Raw genomic sequence first — 18,611 nt, 5'->3', positions numbered from 1 at the left:
TGCAAATGGAATCAGAATTGCACTCTTTTCAACCTTAAAGTTGACCAAAATTATACATTGAAAACAAATGTGTGTGTGTGTGTGTGTGTGTGTGTGTGTGTGTGAATGCAAAATGAAGATGAGTCCAAAAGGCAAATGGATCAATATGCACTACTTCACAATTATGGAGTGAAGATGCCCCATTGCCAAAAAGTAGATCTCATTTTTATCCATTATGTAATACTAGGTATAATCACCTCAATTTTTGAGATGTTTACCCAAGTTTGTTTTGCAACATATGATCAATTTTGATTTACTTTAAAGATGATGAATATGTGTTTATATTTGTATATGTCTAATTTTATATTTTCTCTTTTGTTAATGTATGACAATTAAATAAATATAAACTAAAGTAACGCAAATGTAGATTTCTTTGTAATAAATTGATATAGCTAGGAAACAATATATACAACGTTTTATTAAAAGACTAATCAAGTTTGATCTGTTTGTGTAAAAAAAAACTTAAAAACAAATGAAAATAATTTTTGTTAATGTTAAATATGGGGAGAAAAAATGTTAGTATTGTACATACTAAAAGCTATAATAAATGAGTTTATGCATACGTGACATGTTTGGGTGTAAACTGATATGTTAGATATGGAAACATATAAATTTGAAAATGTTTAAACTTATAATCCTTAATTTGGTTAGAGTTGGGTATGCATGTTGTAACGTGCAAAAGATTTATTGAACTTATTTGAAAAATAAAGAAGCTAACAAGTTTGAATGAATCTAAGCTAAGTAAGAGCAATAACCAAGAAATTAACAACTAAACATGCTGGACAATAATTAACATTTTTTTCCCTTACTATTTTTTTTAGGAAAAAGATCACCATTAGCAGTTATTATGTTAACATGGTTCATGTATTTTGCTAATTGTATGTGTCAGTAATCAAAATCCTGAAGTTGTTTTGACCAAGAGAAGATATATTCTAGCTTATCTATTCTACAAGTTCTATCAATGTTGTTACTGTGAAGCTATGGTTAAGGTACACGTGATCTTTTTTTCTAGCCATTGGATAAAAATAAAAAGCACAAAATATTTTTATACATGTTGGAAATAGTTACTATTTTTTAAGTTTTAGTAATGGGCACGTTTTTTATATATACATACTATTTTAAATAATGATGTTTATAAGAAATTAGGTATAAATTACGTTTAAAAATATACACATTACAAACAAATCTATCGTTAAGCTTGGATGCAGTTAAATTGTAAGTGCTTGAGCATGACAGATAAACACTAAGGGACACGAACATGCTTAATACACTCTCGATTTGGAGAATCATGATTTGTTGGTATTTAATTATTTATTTAATTATAGGCATGTATAAAATTATATTTTCACAATTTTGGTTTTATTGTGAGTAATAATAAATTCAAAAATATTAAATAATACATGATAATCAGAACTTTCAAGTCAATAAATATATTAAATTCGAAAATCCTGTTCAAGGATTTTGGAATTTAGGGCTAGAGTATCAATCAAATTAGGAAGAAAATTATAAATGCAAGTACAAGAAAACAGAATGCATTCAACTACCCAACCTAATATAAATTTTGAAAACTATATAAAATTGAAGACCGAGTTTTTGAAATTAGCAAGGTTAAATGTATGGAAGGAACATCTCGAAATTATTGAAGAATTATCACAAAATTATGAAAGAAAATCAACTGAACTATGATAAGATTTTCAAAACACCTCTATAAATACCCAAGCCCAAATTTTCAAAAAGAATACATAACTCTATATTTTTTAAATTCTCTCTCCCAAGTGCTGTCAAATTTTCGAGTCAAAGTTCTGCCAAATATCAAAGTGTTGCACAAATGCTGTCCGAATACCTATAGTGGTTCTTCAAGGATTTCGAACCAAGCCATCCACATACACGTGTTTTTTATCAAGTCTGAGGTAAACAAGCTTATGTTTTAAAATAATTTGTATATGAATTATTTCAGTTCGTTTTGAAAATTTTGGTCGATCATTATTATTTTTCTTCCTCTTCTTGTTATATGATATCTATGTTTTGGCACTGTGAGTATTCAGCTGTATATGAGCGAAAATCTCAATGTATGATAAGTTTATGACTCTTACACGGTGATGGAAAATAAAATAATCTTAGTGTCTAGGACAATTTTATGTTATGTTTATGCTCATGATATAAGTTATACGAACTATGTTATGCATGATATGCTAATTTTTGAAAATCATGCATGTTTGTTATGTATGTGGTCGAACAACCATAATTTATTGAGTGACGGCTATATCGGTCACCTCTTATTCTAACGTTCTCAGATAAGTTAGAAGAAGAAATCAAGGAAGAGGAGCAAGACCAATTTTGAGGTTAATAATAAAATGAATCAAAAAGTTTATTTTAGTTTCGCTTATTTAAGTTTTAAATTCAAGTTGTAAACGTTTCAACATATTTTTTCCGTTTTCAAAATTTATATATTGTAAATGTGAATTTATTTTATAAATTGGTTTTTATTAATACCGTACTACAAAACTTATTGTTTATCAATAATGCGATGGTTGAACATCATCAAATATTAACGTTGGGTATCGAAGCGTGACATCGAGTTTGTGCATATTTCATTTTTAATACAATTCTTTGCAAACTCGTAGACACTGTGAGTAATTTTCATGCAACAATATTATGTAAAATACCTTTTGTTTTATTAGAATAAATACCAAAAGATATTGAAATGTATGTTGAATTCTGGGAACTTGCAAAAACACCTGTCAAAGCAGAGTGGACACGTGTAAAAGTTACCGTGACACCGAGCAAATTTTTATGGTCATTTTATTCTGATCAATTACAGATGTCCACTATTGCAATAAAGAACACATATGTAATAAAATAAAAATAATAATATAAACCTTCAGTCCTCATTCAAGCAAATTTTTATGGCCATTTTATTCTGATCAATTACAGATGTCCACTATTGCAATAAAGAACCTTACGAGCGCAGACCCATCTCCTTTTTCCATCATATCCACATAAGATTATTAGTAAAACGTCCAAAATCTGATATCCACTAGCTACAGCCGGACCCGCAGAAGTATATGACAAAATGGTCAAACAAAACCAGAAACCCAAAACCGAGAAAGGGTTAATAGATTCATATCCCAGTTACACGGTTTTATCTATATATATGTATATTGCTATGCAACAGGGACACAATGAGTCATGGATTTGGAGAAGCATACGCGACGAGGTCCGAGGAAGAAGGTTTCGGAGGAACCTATGCACCGAACCAGACCCTGGCTAAGGAAGACGAGGACGATAAAGTTGTTCCTGAGAATCAAAGGAGTGAAGTGAAAGAGAAGGAAAGAGGTTGAAATCAGAGCAAGAACGCATAGTAAAAAAGAGACTCTTGGTGATGAACCAGAACTCTATATATGTTTTTTTATACCTTTTATTTTATTTTATTATTATTTTTTTGAAACAACCTTTTATTTTTTAAAATGAAGAAAAGGTGGAAACAGAATGCTGTAAGTGCTCTTTTTAGACAGCACAAACTCTTGTGCGTTGGATAAATAAAAGTAGGACACGTGTGTTTTGTATGACCTGAAACCGTACAAAAACAGGCCGATAACAACTTATTCATGCTTTCATATATGTAGATATATTTCCTTCTCTCTCCCCAAATTATTTGATATGATTTTGAATTAGGGTGGATTCAAAAATTTAACAACAAAGAAAAAAATCTCGTGCCAACAAAACTAGATTTTTAAAATTATCAATTAAAAACTATGTTTACTAAAAGAAGGGTGATCATACTTGCTGTCGGCAAAGTGGGAAGGGGGGGACCAGTGTCAGGAAAAAAAAACGTGGGCTGCTTTTGTTTAATAAAATGTTCGAGGAAATATGAATACGCGTTTTTAACGCGTATTCACACGGACAAGGGCTCTATAAATAGAGCTCCCCCTTCATTCTGAAATTATCTCTTCTTCGAGTTTTCTCTCATCTTATAATATTCTATAATATTTGTGAGGTGTTTGTTCTCCTGTATTAAGAGAGAGTGTGTTCTCTTTGGAAACACAGTGAGTGAGTTGTACACCACAAAATATTATAGTGGAAATTCTTTTCATCTTGTCCGTGGTTTTTACCCTAATAATTTTTAGGGGTTTTCCACATAAATCTCGGTGTCCAGTTTATTCTTTATTTTCGGGGTTTTATTATCTCAAATTCCGCACGTGGGACCAACAAGTGGTATCAGAGCCTTGGTTTAAAATTTCTTAAAATTCTGAGTATGCTCTGTGGTTGCAACCTAGACTGATCTTCCACATCAGAAAAGATTTTTTGAGATTTTTTATTTAAGGCGGGATTATTTTGTCCAGTCTACTAAAATTGTAATAGACATAATGGCGAGAAGGTACGAGATAGCAAAGTTCAACGGAAGCAATTTTATGCTGTGGAAAATAAAAATACAAGCAGTTTTAATAAAGGAGAATTGCTTGGCGGCTATTGGAGATAGACCGGTGGAGATTACGGATGATGGAAAGTGGAATGAGATGAATGATAATGCTGTTGCTAATTTACACTTGGCTATTGCAGACGAAGTATTGTCAAGTATATCTGAGATAAAAACAGCAAAAGTTATCTGGGATACTTTGACAAAGATGTACGAGGTCAAGTCACTACACAACATGATTTTCCTAAAGAGAAGGCTTTATACTCTTCGGATGGCGGAATCTTCATCGATGACCGACCATATCAACACACTGAATACTCTATTTGCCCAACTCACTTCCATGGGGCATAAAATAGGGGAAAATGAACGTGCGGAGCTTCTACTTCAAAGTCTACCAGATTCATATGATCAACTTATCATCAACATAACCAACAATATTCTTATGGGCTTTCTAAGATTCGATGATGTCTTAACTGCGGTTCTCGGAGAAGAAAGCCGGCGCAAGAATAAGGAAGATAGGTTGGTAACATCGAAGCAGGCAGAGGCTTTACCGATGATAAGAGGAAGATTTATGGACCGTGACTCCAGTGGGAGCCAAAGACGAGGTAGATCAAAGTCGAGAAGTAAGAAGAAAAATATTTACTGCTTTAAATGTGGCGGTAAAGGGCACTTCAAGAAAGAGTGTACGAGTATTGAAAAAAGTTCTCAAGGAAATGTGGCCAGTACTTCAGGCAGTGGTGAAATATTATTCAGCGAAGCAGCAACTGTTGCAGAAGGCAGGCACAAATTTTGTGACACATGGATTATGGATTCAGGAGCGACGTGGCACATGACGTCTCGGAGAGAATGGTTTGATCATTATGAACCAGTCTCAGGAGGATCTGTATTCATGGGAAATGATCATGCCTTGGAAATCGCTGGGGTCGGTACTATCAAAATTAAAATGTTTGATGGCACCATTCGCACCATACAGGAGGTACGACATGTGAAAGGACTGACGAAAAATCTTTTGTCCTTGGGGCAATTGGATGACATCGGGTGCAAAACTCGGATCGAGAACGGGATCATGAAAATTGTGAAAGGCGCGCTTGTGGTTATGAAGGCGGAAAAGGTTGCTGCAAATCTGTATGTACTTTTGGGAGAAACACACAAAGAGGCAGAACTAGCTGTTGCATCAAATGGTTCAGGAGAAGAATTAACAGTGTTATGGCATAGAAAGCTCGGGCATATGTCAGAACGGGGGTTGAAAATTCTCTCAGAACGGAAGCTGCTGCCGGGACTTACAAAAGTGTCACTACCCTTTTGTGAGCATTGTGTTACCAGTAAACAACACAGATTAAAGTTTGGCACTTCTACTGCCAGGAGCAAAAGCATATTGGAGCTGATTCATTCGGATGTTTGGCAAGCACCGGTTGTATCCCTAGGAGGAGCGAGATACTTTGTCTCGTTCATTGATGATTTCTCTAGGAGATGTTGGGTGTATCCAATCAAGAAGAAATCAGATGCTTTCCAGATCTTCAAAGATTTCAAAGCGCGGGTTGAACTTGATTCAGAAAAGAAAATCAAGTGTCTGAGGACTGACAATGGAGGAGAATATACCAGTGACGAGTTTGATGCATATTGTCAACATGAGGGCATCAAAAGACAGTTTACGACGGCTTACACACCTCAACAGAATGGAGTGGCGGAGCGGATGAACAGAACCTTGTTGGACAGAACAAGAGCTATGTTGAGGACTGCAGGTCTAGAAAAGTCATTTTGGGCAGAAGCAGTCAAAACCGCTTGTTATATTATCAATCGTTCTCCTTCAGTGGCGATTGATCTGAAGACTCCGATGGAGATGTGGACCGGGAAGCCGACAGATTATTCTCATTTGCATACATTTGGAAGTCCTGTGTACGTTCTGTACAATGAGCAAGAAAGATCGAAGTTGGATTCAAAATCCAGAAAATGTATCTTCTTAGGATATGCTGATGGAGTAAAGGGGTTTCGCTTGTGGGATCCTACTGTTCACAAGCTTGTCATCAGCAGGGATGTTATCTTCGAGGAAGATAAAGTAAAGGGAGACAAAGGCACACCGAATTCAGAAACTACTATTTTTCAGGTGGAAAATAAGACAGACGAAGGTCAAGTTTCTTGTGAAGCAGTACCAGAGCACGAAGAACAAGAACATGTTGAGTCTGAAGTTTCCAATGTGAGGCAGTCAACTCGAGACAGAAGACCACCAGGTTGGCTTTCAGATTATGTCACTGAAAGCAATATTGCATATTGTCTATTATCAGAGGATGGTGAGCCATCGAGTTTCCACGAGGCTACTCAAAGCTCGGATGTATCTTTGTGGATGATAGCAATGCAAGAAGAGTTGGAGGCATTAGACAGAAATAAAACTTGGGATCTTGTTACACTACCACGAGGAAGGAAAGCCATTGGAAACAGATGGGTCTATAAGATCAAGCGTGATGGCAATAACCAAGTGGAGCGGTATCGTGCTAGATTGGTGGTAAAAGGGTATGCTCAGAAAGAAGGCATTGACTTCAATGAGATATTTTCTCCTGTGGTTCGGCTTACAACAGTCAGAGTGGTGCTGGCATTGTGTGCGGTGTTTGACCTACATCTAGAACAGCTAGATGTGAAAACGGCGTTTCTTCATGGAGATCTTGAAGAAGAAATCTATATGCTCCAGCCAGAAGGTTTTGCGGAAAAAGGCAAAGAGAACTTGGTTTGCAGGTTGAACAAATCTCTGTACGGTCTCAAACAGGCGCCGAGATGTTGGTACAAGAGATTTGATTCCTATATCATGAGCCTCGGATACAACAGACTGAGTGCAGACCCTTGTACGTATTTCAAGAGGTCTGGTGATGATTATATCATTTTGCTGTTGTATGTGGACGACATGTTGGTAGCAGGCCCCAACAAAGATCATGTCCAAAGATTGAAGGCACAGTTGGCTAGGGAATTTGATATGAAGGACTTGGGACCAGCAAACAAGATTCTAGGGATGCAAGTTCACCGAGACAGAAGTAACAGAAAGATTTGGCTTTCCCAGAAAAATTATTTGAAGAAAGTCTTGCAACGCTTCAACATGCAAGATAGTAAGCCAATTTCGACCCCTCTTCCTGTTAACTTCAAGTTATCCTCCGAGATGTGTCCTAGCAGTGAAGCAGAGAGGATTGAGATGTCTCGAGTACCATATGCATCAGCAGTGGGAAGTTTGATGTTCGCCATGATCTGTACAAGACCGGACATTGCTCAAGCAGTGGGAGCAGTTAGTCGGTATATGGCGAATCCTGGACGAGAGCATTGGAGCACTGTTAAGAGGATCCTTAGATACATTAAAGGTACCTCGAATGCTGCATTATGTTATGGAGGATCAGATTTTACACTCAGGGGCTATGTCGATTCAGATTATGCAGGTGATCCTGATAAGAGGAAATCTACTACTGGTTATGTGTTTACACTTGCAGGAGGAGCAGTAAGCTGGGTTTCAAAACTGCAGACAGTTGTAGCGCTATCTACAACAGAGGCAGAATACATGGCAGCTACTCAAGGTTGCAAGGAGGCAATATGGATTAAAAGGTTATTGGAGGAGATTGGGCACAAACAAGAGAATGTTCATTTGTTTTGTGACAGTCAGAGTGCCTTGCACATCGCAAGGAATCCAGCCTTTCATTCCAGGACGAAACACATTGGAGTACAATTTCACTTTGTGCGGGAAGTAGTAGAGGAAGGAAGCGTGGATATGTAGAAGATCCATACTAAGGATAACATAGCTGATTTTCTGACCAAGCCAGTGACCACTGATAAGTTTAAGTGGTGTAGATCCTCAAGTGGCCTAGCGGAAACGTAAGCAGTAGGGAATGACAAGATTGAAAGGATGTGTGGAGATGTGTTTGATTCTCAATCAAATCTCCAAGTGGGAGAAATGTCGGCAAAGTGGGAAGGGGGGGACCAGTGTCAGAAAAAAAAAACGTGGGCTGCTTTTGTTTAATAAAATGTTCGAGGAAATATGAATACGCGAACGCGTATTCACACGGACAAGGGGCTCTATAAATAGAGCTCCCCCCTTCTTTCTGAAATTATCCCTTCTTCGAGTTTTCTCTCATCTTATAATATTCTATAATATTTGTGAGGTGTTTGTTCTCCTGTATTAAGAGAGTGTGTATTCTCTTTGGAAACACAGTGAGTGAGTTGTACACCACAAAATATTATCGTGGAAATTCTTTTCATCTTGTCCGTGGTTTTTACCCTAATAATTTTTAGGGGTTTTCCACGTAAATCTCGGTGTCCAGTTTATTCTTTATTTTCGGGGTTTTATTATCTCAAATTCCGCACGTGGGACCAACACTTGCGGATAAGGGGATTGGCGGATTTTCCCATTGTTGATTTTCATAAATAAATTTCTCGATCGAATCAATTCTCTAGTAAATCCGCAAATTCTAATAAAAAAACTTCATAAATTAATTAAAAAATATGTCATTAATAAAACGTTCCATCGATGTAATAAGTCAAGCCAATAAGTGACATAAGAGACTAAACAATGTTAGAACAATCTTTACGCGTGCTCTTTCCACAAGCTAATTCAAAAAATTTGCCTTCTTTCAATATTTTTTTGTATATCAATGAATATTATTCCAAGCTTCTGCAATCTTACATCATCCACTATTATCAACTAGGAACAGTGTTTTACTTGCCTTATCTGTAATGATATCAAACTGACTACGTATAACATTTAATAAATTTTAAAATTGTCTTTCTCCGACATAAACTTAATCCTTTCAAAACAAATTAAGCTCATCAAATCAAACCAAATCAAATTTACAGAATAGGTTGCAATTGGAATGCAGAAAAAGGAAAACTAATACACATGCATAGCATCAATCTTGGTACCTTTCGATGAGCAACAAATTCAGGTAATCAAAAGGCTATGATGATGGTAATTGAATCTCACAAACCTCACATGAATTAATACGAGATGTTTCATTTGTCACGAATATCCAACAATCTCTGGTTTCACTGGCGATATTCATGCATGGTCTCAAGGAAAATAGAGACCGGTAATTATCCACTCCTACTTGCTATCATCAAAGTGTGAGCATAAAACGATAGTTAACACGCATGCACTGATTAGTAACCAATTATAAAATGATTCTTGACATTTGAATCCATTTTCAAAATTCTCAACTATACATATATCTAAAACTCCAACGTCAAGATACTTAATATCCAATTATGATGTTTTGAAAAAAAAATATACAATTATAATGAGAAACTATAACAAGTTCAACGCCACGTCACATCGCTCTATAGAATCCCCACTGGTAAAAGGGGTGGTGGTGTCATGTCAGTTGGCGATGTATGATCCCACTACCATCACATCACCTGTGTGTATAGCAAAACTTATTTGGAGGATAGAAATGAGCCTTCTCTGCACGAACACAATTGAAACTCTCAGTTAAACTTTCCATATGTCATTATATAGTGATAAAAAAAAAAGTTACCATCATTGACTTGAAACAATCCCATCAGTTCCTTAGTAATAAAAAAAGTTACCATCATTATCTTGAAACAATCCCATCAGTTCCTTACAACTAAAGGCTGCTAGCAGAAATTGTCTTCAATGGTATTTTAGATTCCATAGTATTTTATTAATCTCAATTCAGAGTACATTGGAAACAATAAGTATTGCTATTTATGGCTCAGAAAATACTGAAGGCCGTCAGTTCTCTACCTGCCCAAAAGAATGTATGACTTTGATTAAAAATAACTGCATGCCACAAAATATCACGTACTCTCTACATCACTACTAGCAACAACTTACAACCGCAGAAAAAATCAGAAGGGAAGAAATGGCTTTTGTAAAAACATTAGCGTAAATTTCTTTATTGTGGTGGTCCAGTTGAAGGTAGACCACGAATGACTGCCGATAGCTCCACAGGGGGCAAGCAAGGTCATCTCGGTTTTCTTAAAACTTTTATGTGTACAAGTTTTGAAATTATATATTGTCGCTTGAAGCACCTTGAATCGCATCCTTCTATTAAATTTCTAGATGATTTAGCATTCCAAGATTTCACCCCTTAGGGAGTAGGGACCATCTTTATACAATCTTTAGTCCTGTGATTCTTGTTTATCTTACTAGAATCTAAAATGCCAAGCCAGCCATCATTGCCTTACCTTAACTTGGACAAATCAGGTTCTTTGGACCAGCACAGGTCTTTCGGGTCCCAGTTCTTGTAACTACCTTTATTCTTATAAGAATTTGTTCTTTTGTTATTCACGCAGACACTAGGGGCTGGTTTTGTTTATTTTGTCCATTTTTTCAGGCTTTCAGCAAGGCATCGGTCAAATAGAGCATCCACATGTAAAAGAAAGCGGCCTTTGCAAATTGAATACGCTGGACCACAGTAGCAATCGATCCTGTATAAAAGGCTAGCTTAAAAGCCAACAATTTCTCAGCATGATAGACGAGATACCTAAAGGAGAACATGGGAATCTATGCCTATACTAATAAAGTGGCTCTTGAGTCTTAACGAAAAGCTATGCATCTTCAAAAAAGTACATTGGTGTTGTAGACGGAGAAATTTGTCCACAATCACTCTGTTGAACCTCGTTTATCCTAGCAGGAGTTAAGCATTTTTCAGCTTCATCAAGCTGTCGACTGTTATATTTTGTGATAGCTGCCTAGCACAACCAATAAATTGACCCATATTCACGAGATTGCAAAGCCAAAATGGAAATCCTATAATTCAGGATTTGTCGACTATAGTATTGGTGATGTCAACTATAGCTACAGTGTAAAGTATGATCAATATGCATTCCACGAGACACACCTCTTCTTGTCTTTTGATGAATCCTTTGAGCAGTGACTTCTACAAAACTTGAACTACTGCATTTCAATGCAGAGATTTTTTATTTGTCGTCTTTTATTATTATTCTTTTATCGAGCCTCCGTTTTCATCTTATCCAATCTGATGCTATCACATACTAAGTTAATGGTTGGGCTTTCAAAAGAGGCAGTAGCTTCTATATGCACTACTTAAACAGCAATGCAGTATCGAAAAAATTATTCTCGAACGCTAGCTTCAGCTTTCATTAACTAAAGTTCTCCAGTAAATTGGGTGAATTAAGCTCACATCTGTACTAAATACATAAATTTACTGTCCCCCCATCCAGAATTTCAGATAAAAGATATGGATAAATTACAAAAACTAAATGAAACATTAAGGTGGCCAGACTAGAAAGGTACCAAAGAGACCATCAAAAGAAATTTCATACATCTGGCTCAACTGTTAGTACAGCTAAGAATTAGAAAAATATAGTAGATTACGAACAAAAGAAGTCAGGAATACAGATTGCATAAGGTAAACCTCAACAAAATTGCCCTCCTCTTATTTAGTAAAACACATGGATATGGAAGATCTTATTCACGGAAAATTAACAGCAGAAATAAATAGTACAAGATGTTTATGTCAACAAATTTGAAACTAACCTTGCATGTCCAGCATTCCTATGGATTCACACAATTCACCTGCAAATGCCATAGGCATCAAGACAAGACCTCTGCTTTGCAAAAGTTCTAGAGCTGCTGAAGGATACAATTCTAGCAACTTCCCCATCGTCTCTTCTAGTGACCCACTGAGCATCTGCTCGCTAACAAGATAATGCCCGTGTCCCTAAAAAATATCAAGACTAATACATCTCAATAACAGTGTACATTCAAGGAAAGCTGTTAGAGTTGATACAATGATTACTGCACCCTACGAAACTATCTAGTTTTAATTTGAGCATATTCCAGTACCTCGAGGTATACGAAAGAACTAGAAGATGGTTCACCTCCTAATTTGCTTTGACACAGATCCTGCAAGATGAAATTTGCTGAGCTGAGAAAGTACGACCAGTCATAAATAATTTTACAAGAAAAAGAACTGTTAGAAATTGGTCGGGAACAACTGCAAGTCAATTGTTCAAGAACAGAAAATTATGGCATGGAGTTATGGCAGCAACAAGGAAAGTTTTGATTCATGTAATAGGCAATCCATCCAAGAAAACAAAATCACATATTGTTCCTTCAAAAACTTTTGGCAAGTACTTCTAAAAAAGAAAAAATCTTTTGTATTGTTATTGGGAGGTTAAACTTTAACTGACAATGGAGATAATGATAAAAAATTTATTCATACTGGTCACGGTAAAGTACTTTTAAGCTTAGAGCTTTCAGCGAAATTTTGAGCCCAAACCAAAGAGATGTGTGCGTGATTCGATAAAATAGATAAAGTTTGAGTAAAAAATATGAGGTGCAACAAAAAGTGATAGACCGCTTGTCGGTTTATCATAGAGCACATTGCCCAGAAGGTCTGCTTCCAATACCACAGCCTCTGTACGAAACATAAAATGAACTTCAAGTAAACAAATAAAAAACAGCAAAGTACTTGAAGTATAATCCAATGGGGAGAGAAGATACAGAGAAATCAAACCTTGATGAGTTAAGAAAAATCCTCACATCTGTTTTCACGAATTACCTAGTAAAATATTGAGTCTAAAGAGCTGAAACCACTAGGATAACATTTTACCTTCATTTGATACTGCAAATATTTGACTTGGTCAACAACATGATCCAGCAAATCTGTTTTACCACCCTGCAAAGCCAGAATGCATTTCTTGGTCTAAATTAGAAATTATCAAATTCATACATCAAAATGATTGTCACTATGGGATTCTGAAATACAGTCTGATTCTTTAATCTTTTTATGTAAAAACAGCATTTGATTCCCTCCCTGATTGCACAGACTGTATTTCAGCTTCTCATCTCACCTTCACCAAGAAAGACTTGACCAAAAATTCGATGAGTTCGGCACATATCTATGTTTATTACCTCTTTAAAATGAGGAAACATATCCTGCAATGCCTCGAGTCTCTGTGATATCTTCAATCTGCGACTCTAGAATTAAGAAGAGAGCAATTTCAAACTGATGCATGTAGACAGTGGTGTTGGCAATCATCTAAACTTTAGATATTATGTGCAATGAGGTGAGCTCATATAGGGTACTGGATCTCTTGAGATGTTTGCTTCGAGCAAGTTAGAAATGTTAAAATGGTATGGTTTATGAACGACAAATCCTTACGCGGTCAGCAGCATAGGCTTTCTCTCTTGATCTTTTCCGACCGGTCACGGAAGGATACTTCAGAGCAGTAGCGCCTGACCCTAAATAAGCTTGAAATGCGCTACCATAGTCTTCATTCGAATCTAGTTTCTGCAAAGGAGATGAGCAAGAGTTGGCCTCTAAAATTTGCTACTTCAAACGTGAATATCAATTTTACAATGTATAAGTTCCTCGTTTGTATTTGAATTTAACGCATGTATGAACTACCATTTTTCCACCTGAGAATGATTTTCCAGTCCAAGGCTAGGTATCGATGCAGAAATCTTAGGCGAAAATAGTTTCTGAATTCCAGGGCACCCACTCTCAGCAAGAAAATTGAGATAATTTTGAGGTGTTTGCCGGATCAGTTGAGGTATTGAAACAGGCACCTGAAAGATCCCATCAGTCCCCTGTGTCGCAACATAGTGCTGGTTCACATCATCCTCAACAACTAAACGAGAAGAATTGTTTGCCATCCAATCAATAGGTACAAACTTCAAAGCACTTTCGTGATTCAGTTCTTCAATGCTACCAGTGTCACAAACTGGCAGGAAAGTAACTTCTCAAGCACAATGTTAATAAAGATCATATGCCAAATAGCCAATCAAGCAAACAAAAGGAAATAAATACACGAGGATAATGAAAGAGAAGGTAATCATAAAATAATAATGAAAATAATCACAGAGAAGGGGTGTGAAATGATTCGAACATTTATACTCTTGCCTACTAGAATGTGTCCATTAAAGCAGAGCAAACAGTACAGATTAAAAATCGCTTTTAAGTACCTATAATTATACCAGCAGCAACATGTAAAGATGATATTAACTACCAATGCATTTTACATGACGCGCAAAGATAGAAGATCAACAAACACGGCTCATATACCAGAAGTCTATCACCCACAATTGCGCCGCCTAAAACACAGTTCTTATAAATCAATTATTTCTCGAAGTCTTAACTCTAATACGAGAGAAAAAATATATAAATACGTAGCATAAATGTATAGAGAAAAAATCGAAAGATTAAACGTAAACCTACCATTCTATTTGGCAAAAAATATATAAAAAACGACTGCAATCAGTGAAACAAATACAAATACAAATACAAATACAAATACAAATACAAATGCATATGAAAAAGAAATAGATTCTTACAGGCATTGTTCATCGCAGCGAAGCAACTGAGAGTTGATCGAAGAAGATAAGCCCTAAAAGGAAATGAGAGTAAGAAAAGGTCCGCCTCAAATGAGCAGTGCGCAGTACGCGCTCTAGTACGTTACGTGACTGTGCATTGCAGGCAGCCGCGGTTACCTGTACCAGCTGGGAGCAGCGTTCGAATTACCAAATTACCCCCTATCGTTTTTTTTCCTCACTATATTTACTATATTTATTATCTTTAATATTTTATAAAACGAATATTATCAAAACTGTTTGTTGATGATGTCATGGTGTAATAAGGCGAGTTTGTTCTAGGTTGGATTGGAAAATGATATTCCATGGATTTGAGGGTGTTGTATTTGATTATATGTTTCCATTAAATGATATTGGATATAAAATACCAACACAATTTCATCCTATTCTAAAAATCATTTTTTGAAATGACAAAAATTGTAAACAATTATCATTGAAATTTTAAAGAATTTTGATAATTTCCGAACTTTCATGGAAATTTCACTCAAGAAATAAAAATAGTAAGTAATTTATTAAAATGAAATATTATATATATATATATAGATATATATCATACAATAAAAAATTATAGATAATTAATTAATTTTTTGAAAATCATAATGGGAATGTCCACAACACTTGGTCTCCCGCATTAGATACACAGAGTAAGTGGAAAATATAAAGAAGAGGTAGCATCTTTCAACTATATTACTTTAGGAGTTGATATATGTCTTTCGGTAGTCAAGAATTACCTAACACGATAAATGATCAGTTAGGTATATTCATGCATCACAACAACCACTCAGAAAACAACACGCAAACATATTTCGTTCTGTGCTCCTTCCATAACTCCCAATTCCGTCCACATTTCACAAGAAAAATATGAAATAATTCCAACCATACTCCGTGCGCAGCCGTCGTTTCCTGTCACTAGAACAAAACTTGCACTCTCAGATAAGTAACAGATTATATAATTTTTTCCCGAAAAAATATTTAGAGAATCGCCTCCAGCAGTAGCCGTGCCTGGATATAGAAAAAGTTGACACCGAACCAGTCTCCATTCAGCTCGTGGCCTGGAAAGGGAAAAGAAATTGATCCTCGACTTCATTCTTAAAGACCACTCCCAATTTCACCAACACACAATTGGCTTGTTTCATGTACAAGTCTCCTGGTTTCCTCGTCCATCTTTACATTGTCTTTCTTCATCCTTTCTGCCACAATAAGTGGCATTTTACTGACTCTTTTATAAGTCCGAAGAAGAGACTTGTATATGTCGGTATTTATGTAGCCAACAATCCTAAGGGTATCCATCAAGTTTTCTGCATCTTCAACATTGCCAAATTCTTCAACATTTTTACAAACTTCTCGCACTAGTTTTTCATTTGGATCCCATTTTTTTACACTACTAACTGCTTTTTTGAAACAATCGATAACCTTTTTTACCTCCCTTTGTTTCAAGTAACCCCAAGTCAGAAGCTCCCAAGTGGTATAACCTGGTACAAAGTCTTGCTGCACCATTCGATTGTGAAAAGCCTCTGCCTTTTCCATCTGATCTTTATTGATATAATTAGCAAGAAGTAAATTGGGAACCCTTGAATCTTTGGTTGGAGAAACAGAATCCCATTCATTGAAAAGCTTCTCAGCTTCCTCGACTTCTTCAAGTTTCAATAAGGAAGAAATAATGCAAGTGTACTCCACATCATTCAGCTTGCGGTAGGTGGATTTCAGCATTTTCCATATCCGGAGAACATCTTTTTTATTTTTCAGACAGGTATGTAAACTAATGAGTGACGCATAAGCATCTCTAACTTTTCTAGAGATCCTTTCCTCCATTTCCTTCAGCGAAGACTCGGCTTTTTCTCGTAGTGAATTCTTGATGTAGATGCTGGACAATGTGCTATATGTTAACCAATCTGGTTCAATCTTGGATTTATTCAGCTCGATAAAAACCTTTTCGGCTGTTTCCATTAAATTTTGTGATGCACATGCAGTTAACAACAGATTATACGTAACAACATCAGGAGTAGTAGTTTTTTTCAGCTCCTGAGTCAATTCTCGAACCTTTTCAAACTGCCCCGAGGAGATATATAGAGACATCATGTGATTATATGGAAGAGGGTATTTTAAGAAACCACATTCCGACATCTTTTTCATCAAAGCCTCGGCTTTATCAGACTTCTTGTGCTGAACGTAGGTGTGCAGGAGGGCACTACAAGTCGTGTGGTCTCTCATTTTGTCAGGGAGATCTTCAAAAAACTTTTCAGCGCTGTTAATACCCCGAATTTTCGTAATCAAATCCAAGTGGACAGCATAGTCCCCAGGCACTAGCTTCATATCATCCTGCATCCTCATCCATTCACAAACCTGGACAACTCCACACACAAGGACTTAGAATTTTTAGTGGAGGTGAAATCTAATTGCATCGTAACTGAGAAAGTAACCGACATATATACTTTTTGGTATACTCGAGTGTGCTTAGATAGAGAATCTGTCTTACCATAGGCGATTGGAGTAATGCGCAGACATTGATTTGAAGAAAATGCACGACGAAGAAGTGATGTTTGGATGCATAATCATTTCCAAGAATAGATCAAGAAAACGTATGACGAAGAAACATGTATACATAAATTGCATAACTATACCGTGAAGACATCCACAACGATTGGAGTAGTGTGCAGACATTGATTTCAGTTAATACTTTGTGTTTATCTTCTACGGTAAATTTCTCAATCCATCAAAGTCCAACTTGCGGATCTAGGCACGGCTACAAGAAGAAAACGCCACCCCCAAATATATTTTTTCCTAAACTTCAACAGTATGGCTTTTGAAGAAAACGTAAAAATGGCATCATTTAATAAAGCATCAAGTTACCTTTCCGAAGCGATAAATAAAATTAAACTGAAAACAGAGAACGAAAGCTACGAAGAACACTAAACCACGAAAATATAAGGCAAAAAATACGTATAACACGATTAGCAATCGTACGACCTCGAGAGCGTGTTTGTAGCGCTTAAGCCTTCGAAGCTCCCGAACAATGCGATTTAGCTCGTACTTGCGTACTACGTGCCCCTCCTCCTTCCATTTCCGAATAGTGATAACTGCACTGCGCTTAGCGTACACCAGAGCGAAAAGTCGCCGTCCTAGCGTGTCCCTGCCTCCGCCGGCGCTAGTCGATTTAGTGGACCTTATTCCCGATGTGATGATTCTACTTCTGAACTGCCGCTCAGCTTCCGTTGCTATCGTCTTCGTCGAGAACTGGCGCGCTGCGGGGACTGCTCTCCGAACCAAACGGAGCATAATTTCTTCGGCTTGGTCAGCAGGAAAGTCACAGTTTCAAGGGTAAAGCCCAGCAATGGATTAAAATGGGCCTGTGGGCCTATTTGGGCCTCTGACAAAAACCTTAAAGGCGCTCCAATAACAGGCCTAATATATATATATATGAATGATGTTATTTCATATGTAATATCAATATCAATTTATTGGAATATAAATTTCAACCCGAACAAATTCGACAAAACTCAAGAGTAGTTTCACAATCCCAGAAATTTTCAAATAATGTTTCCAAATAACAAATTCTCCAGCCAATTAGCATAAATATCTGTCCAAGTTTGTACAATATTTGTCTTTTAATTTTACGTAGTAACACCCCTTTTGTCGGGCTAAAATATGAAGGATTGGGCTGGATATACATACATTGGAGCTAAATGGTTTCTTATTGGAATGTAGTCGACCCCATGGTGGACTGAAGAATATGTTATACTAAAAAATGCTAGGGAGGTATTTTGAGTGAGGGTGGTTGGCCATCTCGACCTCTAAGCACTAATGAATTTAGAAATATAGAAATGGGCAGAC

General features: G+C 36.5%; 2 protein-coding genes across 5 annotated transcripts; both read right to left on the bottom strand.

Moving 5' to 3' along the window:
- Window positions 1-9,332: 9,332 nt before the first annotated feature.
- On the bottom strand, window positions 9,333-14,924 carry LOC140967337 (uncharacterized). Of its 4 annotated transcripts, none has more exons than XM_073427804.1 (8): window positions 14,745-14,919; window positions 13,830-14,149; window positions 13,573-13,701; window positions 13,323-13,388; window positions 13,021-13,086; window positions 12,252-12,311; window positions 11,943-12,126; window positions 9,333-9,881 (listed from the first exon to the last, which is right to left on the bottom strand). In XM_073427804.1, the coding sequence occupies exons 1-8, from the start codon at window positions 14,755-14,757 to the stop codon at window positions 9,832-9,834; spliced, it is 888 nt and encodes a 295-aa protein (XP_073283905.1). In that variant the 5' UTR covers window positions 14,758-14,919; the 3' UTR covers window positions 9,333-9,831. The 4 variants fall into 4 exon arrangements, with proteins under 4 accessions (XP_073283905.1, XP_073283906.1, XP_073283908.1 ...); XM_073427805.1 differs by having other exon boundaries at window positions 9,339-9,881; window positions 13,830-14,134; window positions 14,745-14,924; XM_073427807.1 differs by lacking the exon at window positions 9,333-9,881 and adding an exon at window positions 9,945-10,037 and having other exon boundaries at window positions 14,745-14,922.
- Window positions 14,925-15,438: 514 nt separating this feature from the next.
- Window positions 15,439-18,085, bottom strand: LOC140967313 (pentatricopeptide repeat-containing protein At4g02820, mitochondrial). The gene is made up of 2 exons (XM_073427771.1): window positions 17,748-18,085; window positions 15,439-17,123 (listed from the first exon to the last, which is right to left on the bottom strand). The coding sequence occupies exons 1-2, from the start codon at window positions 18,054-18,056 to the stop codon at window positions 15,870-15,872; spliced, it is 1,563 nt and encodes a 520-aa protein (XP_073283872.1). The 5' UTR covers window positions 18,057-18,085; the 3' UTR covers window positions 15,439-15,869.
- Between the last annotated feature and the right edge of the window lie 526 nt (window positions 18,086-18,611).

The sequence above is a fragment of the Primulina huaijiensis genome, unplaced genomic scaffold, assembly GCF_012295235.1.
Source record: "Primulina huaijiensis isolate GDHJ02 unplaced genomic scaffold, ASM1229523v2 scaffold24871, whole genome shotgun sequence".
In the NCBI taxonomy this organism is placed as follows: domain Eukaryota; kingdom Viridiplantae; phylum Streptophyta; class Magnoliopsida; order Lamiales; family Gesneriaceae; genus Primulina; species Primulina huaijiensis.
Note: the sequence above shows the minus strand (reverse complement) of the source record. Positions and strands in the feature narration are given on the sequence as shown.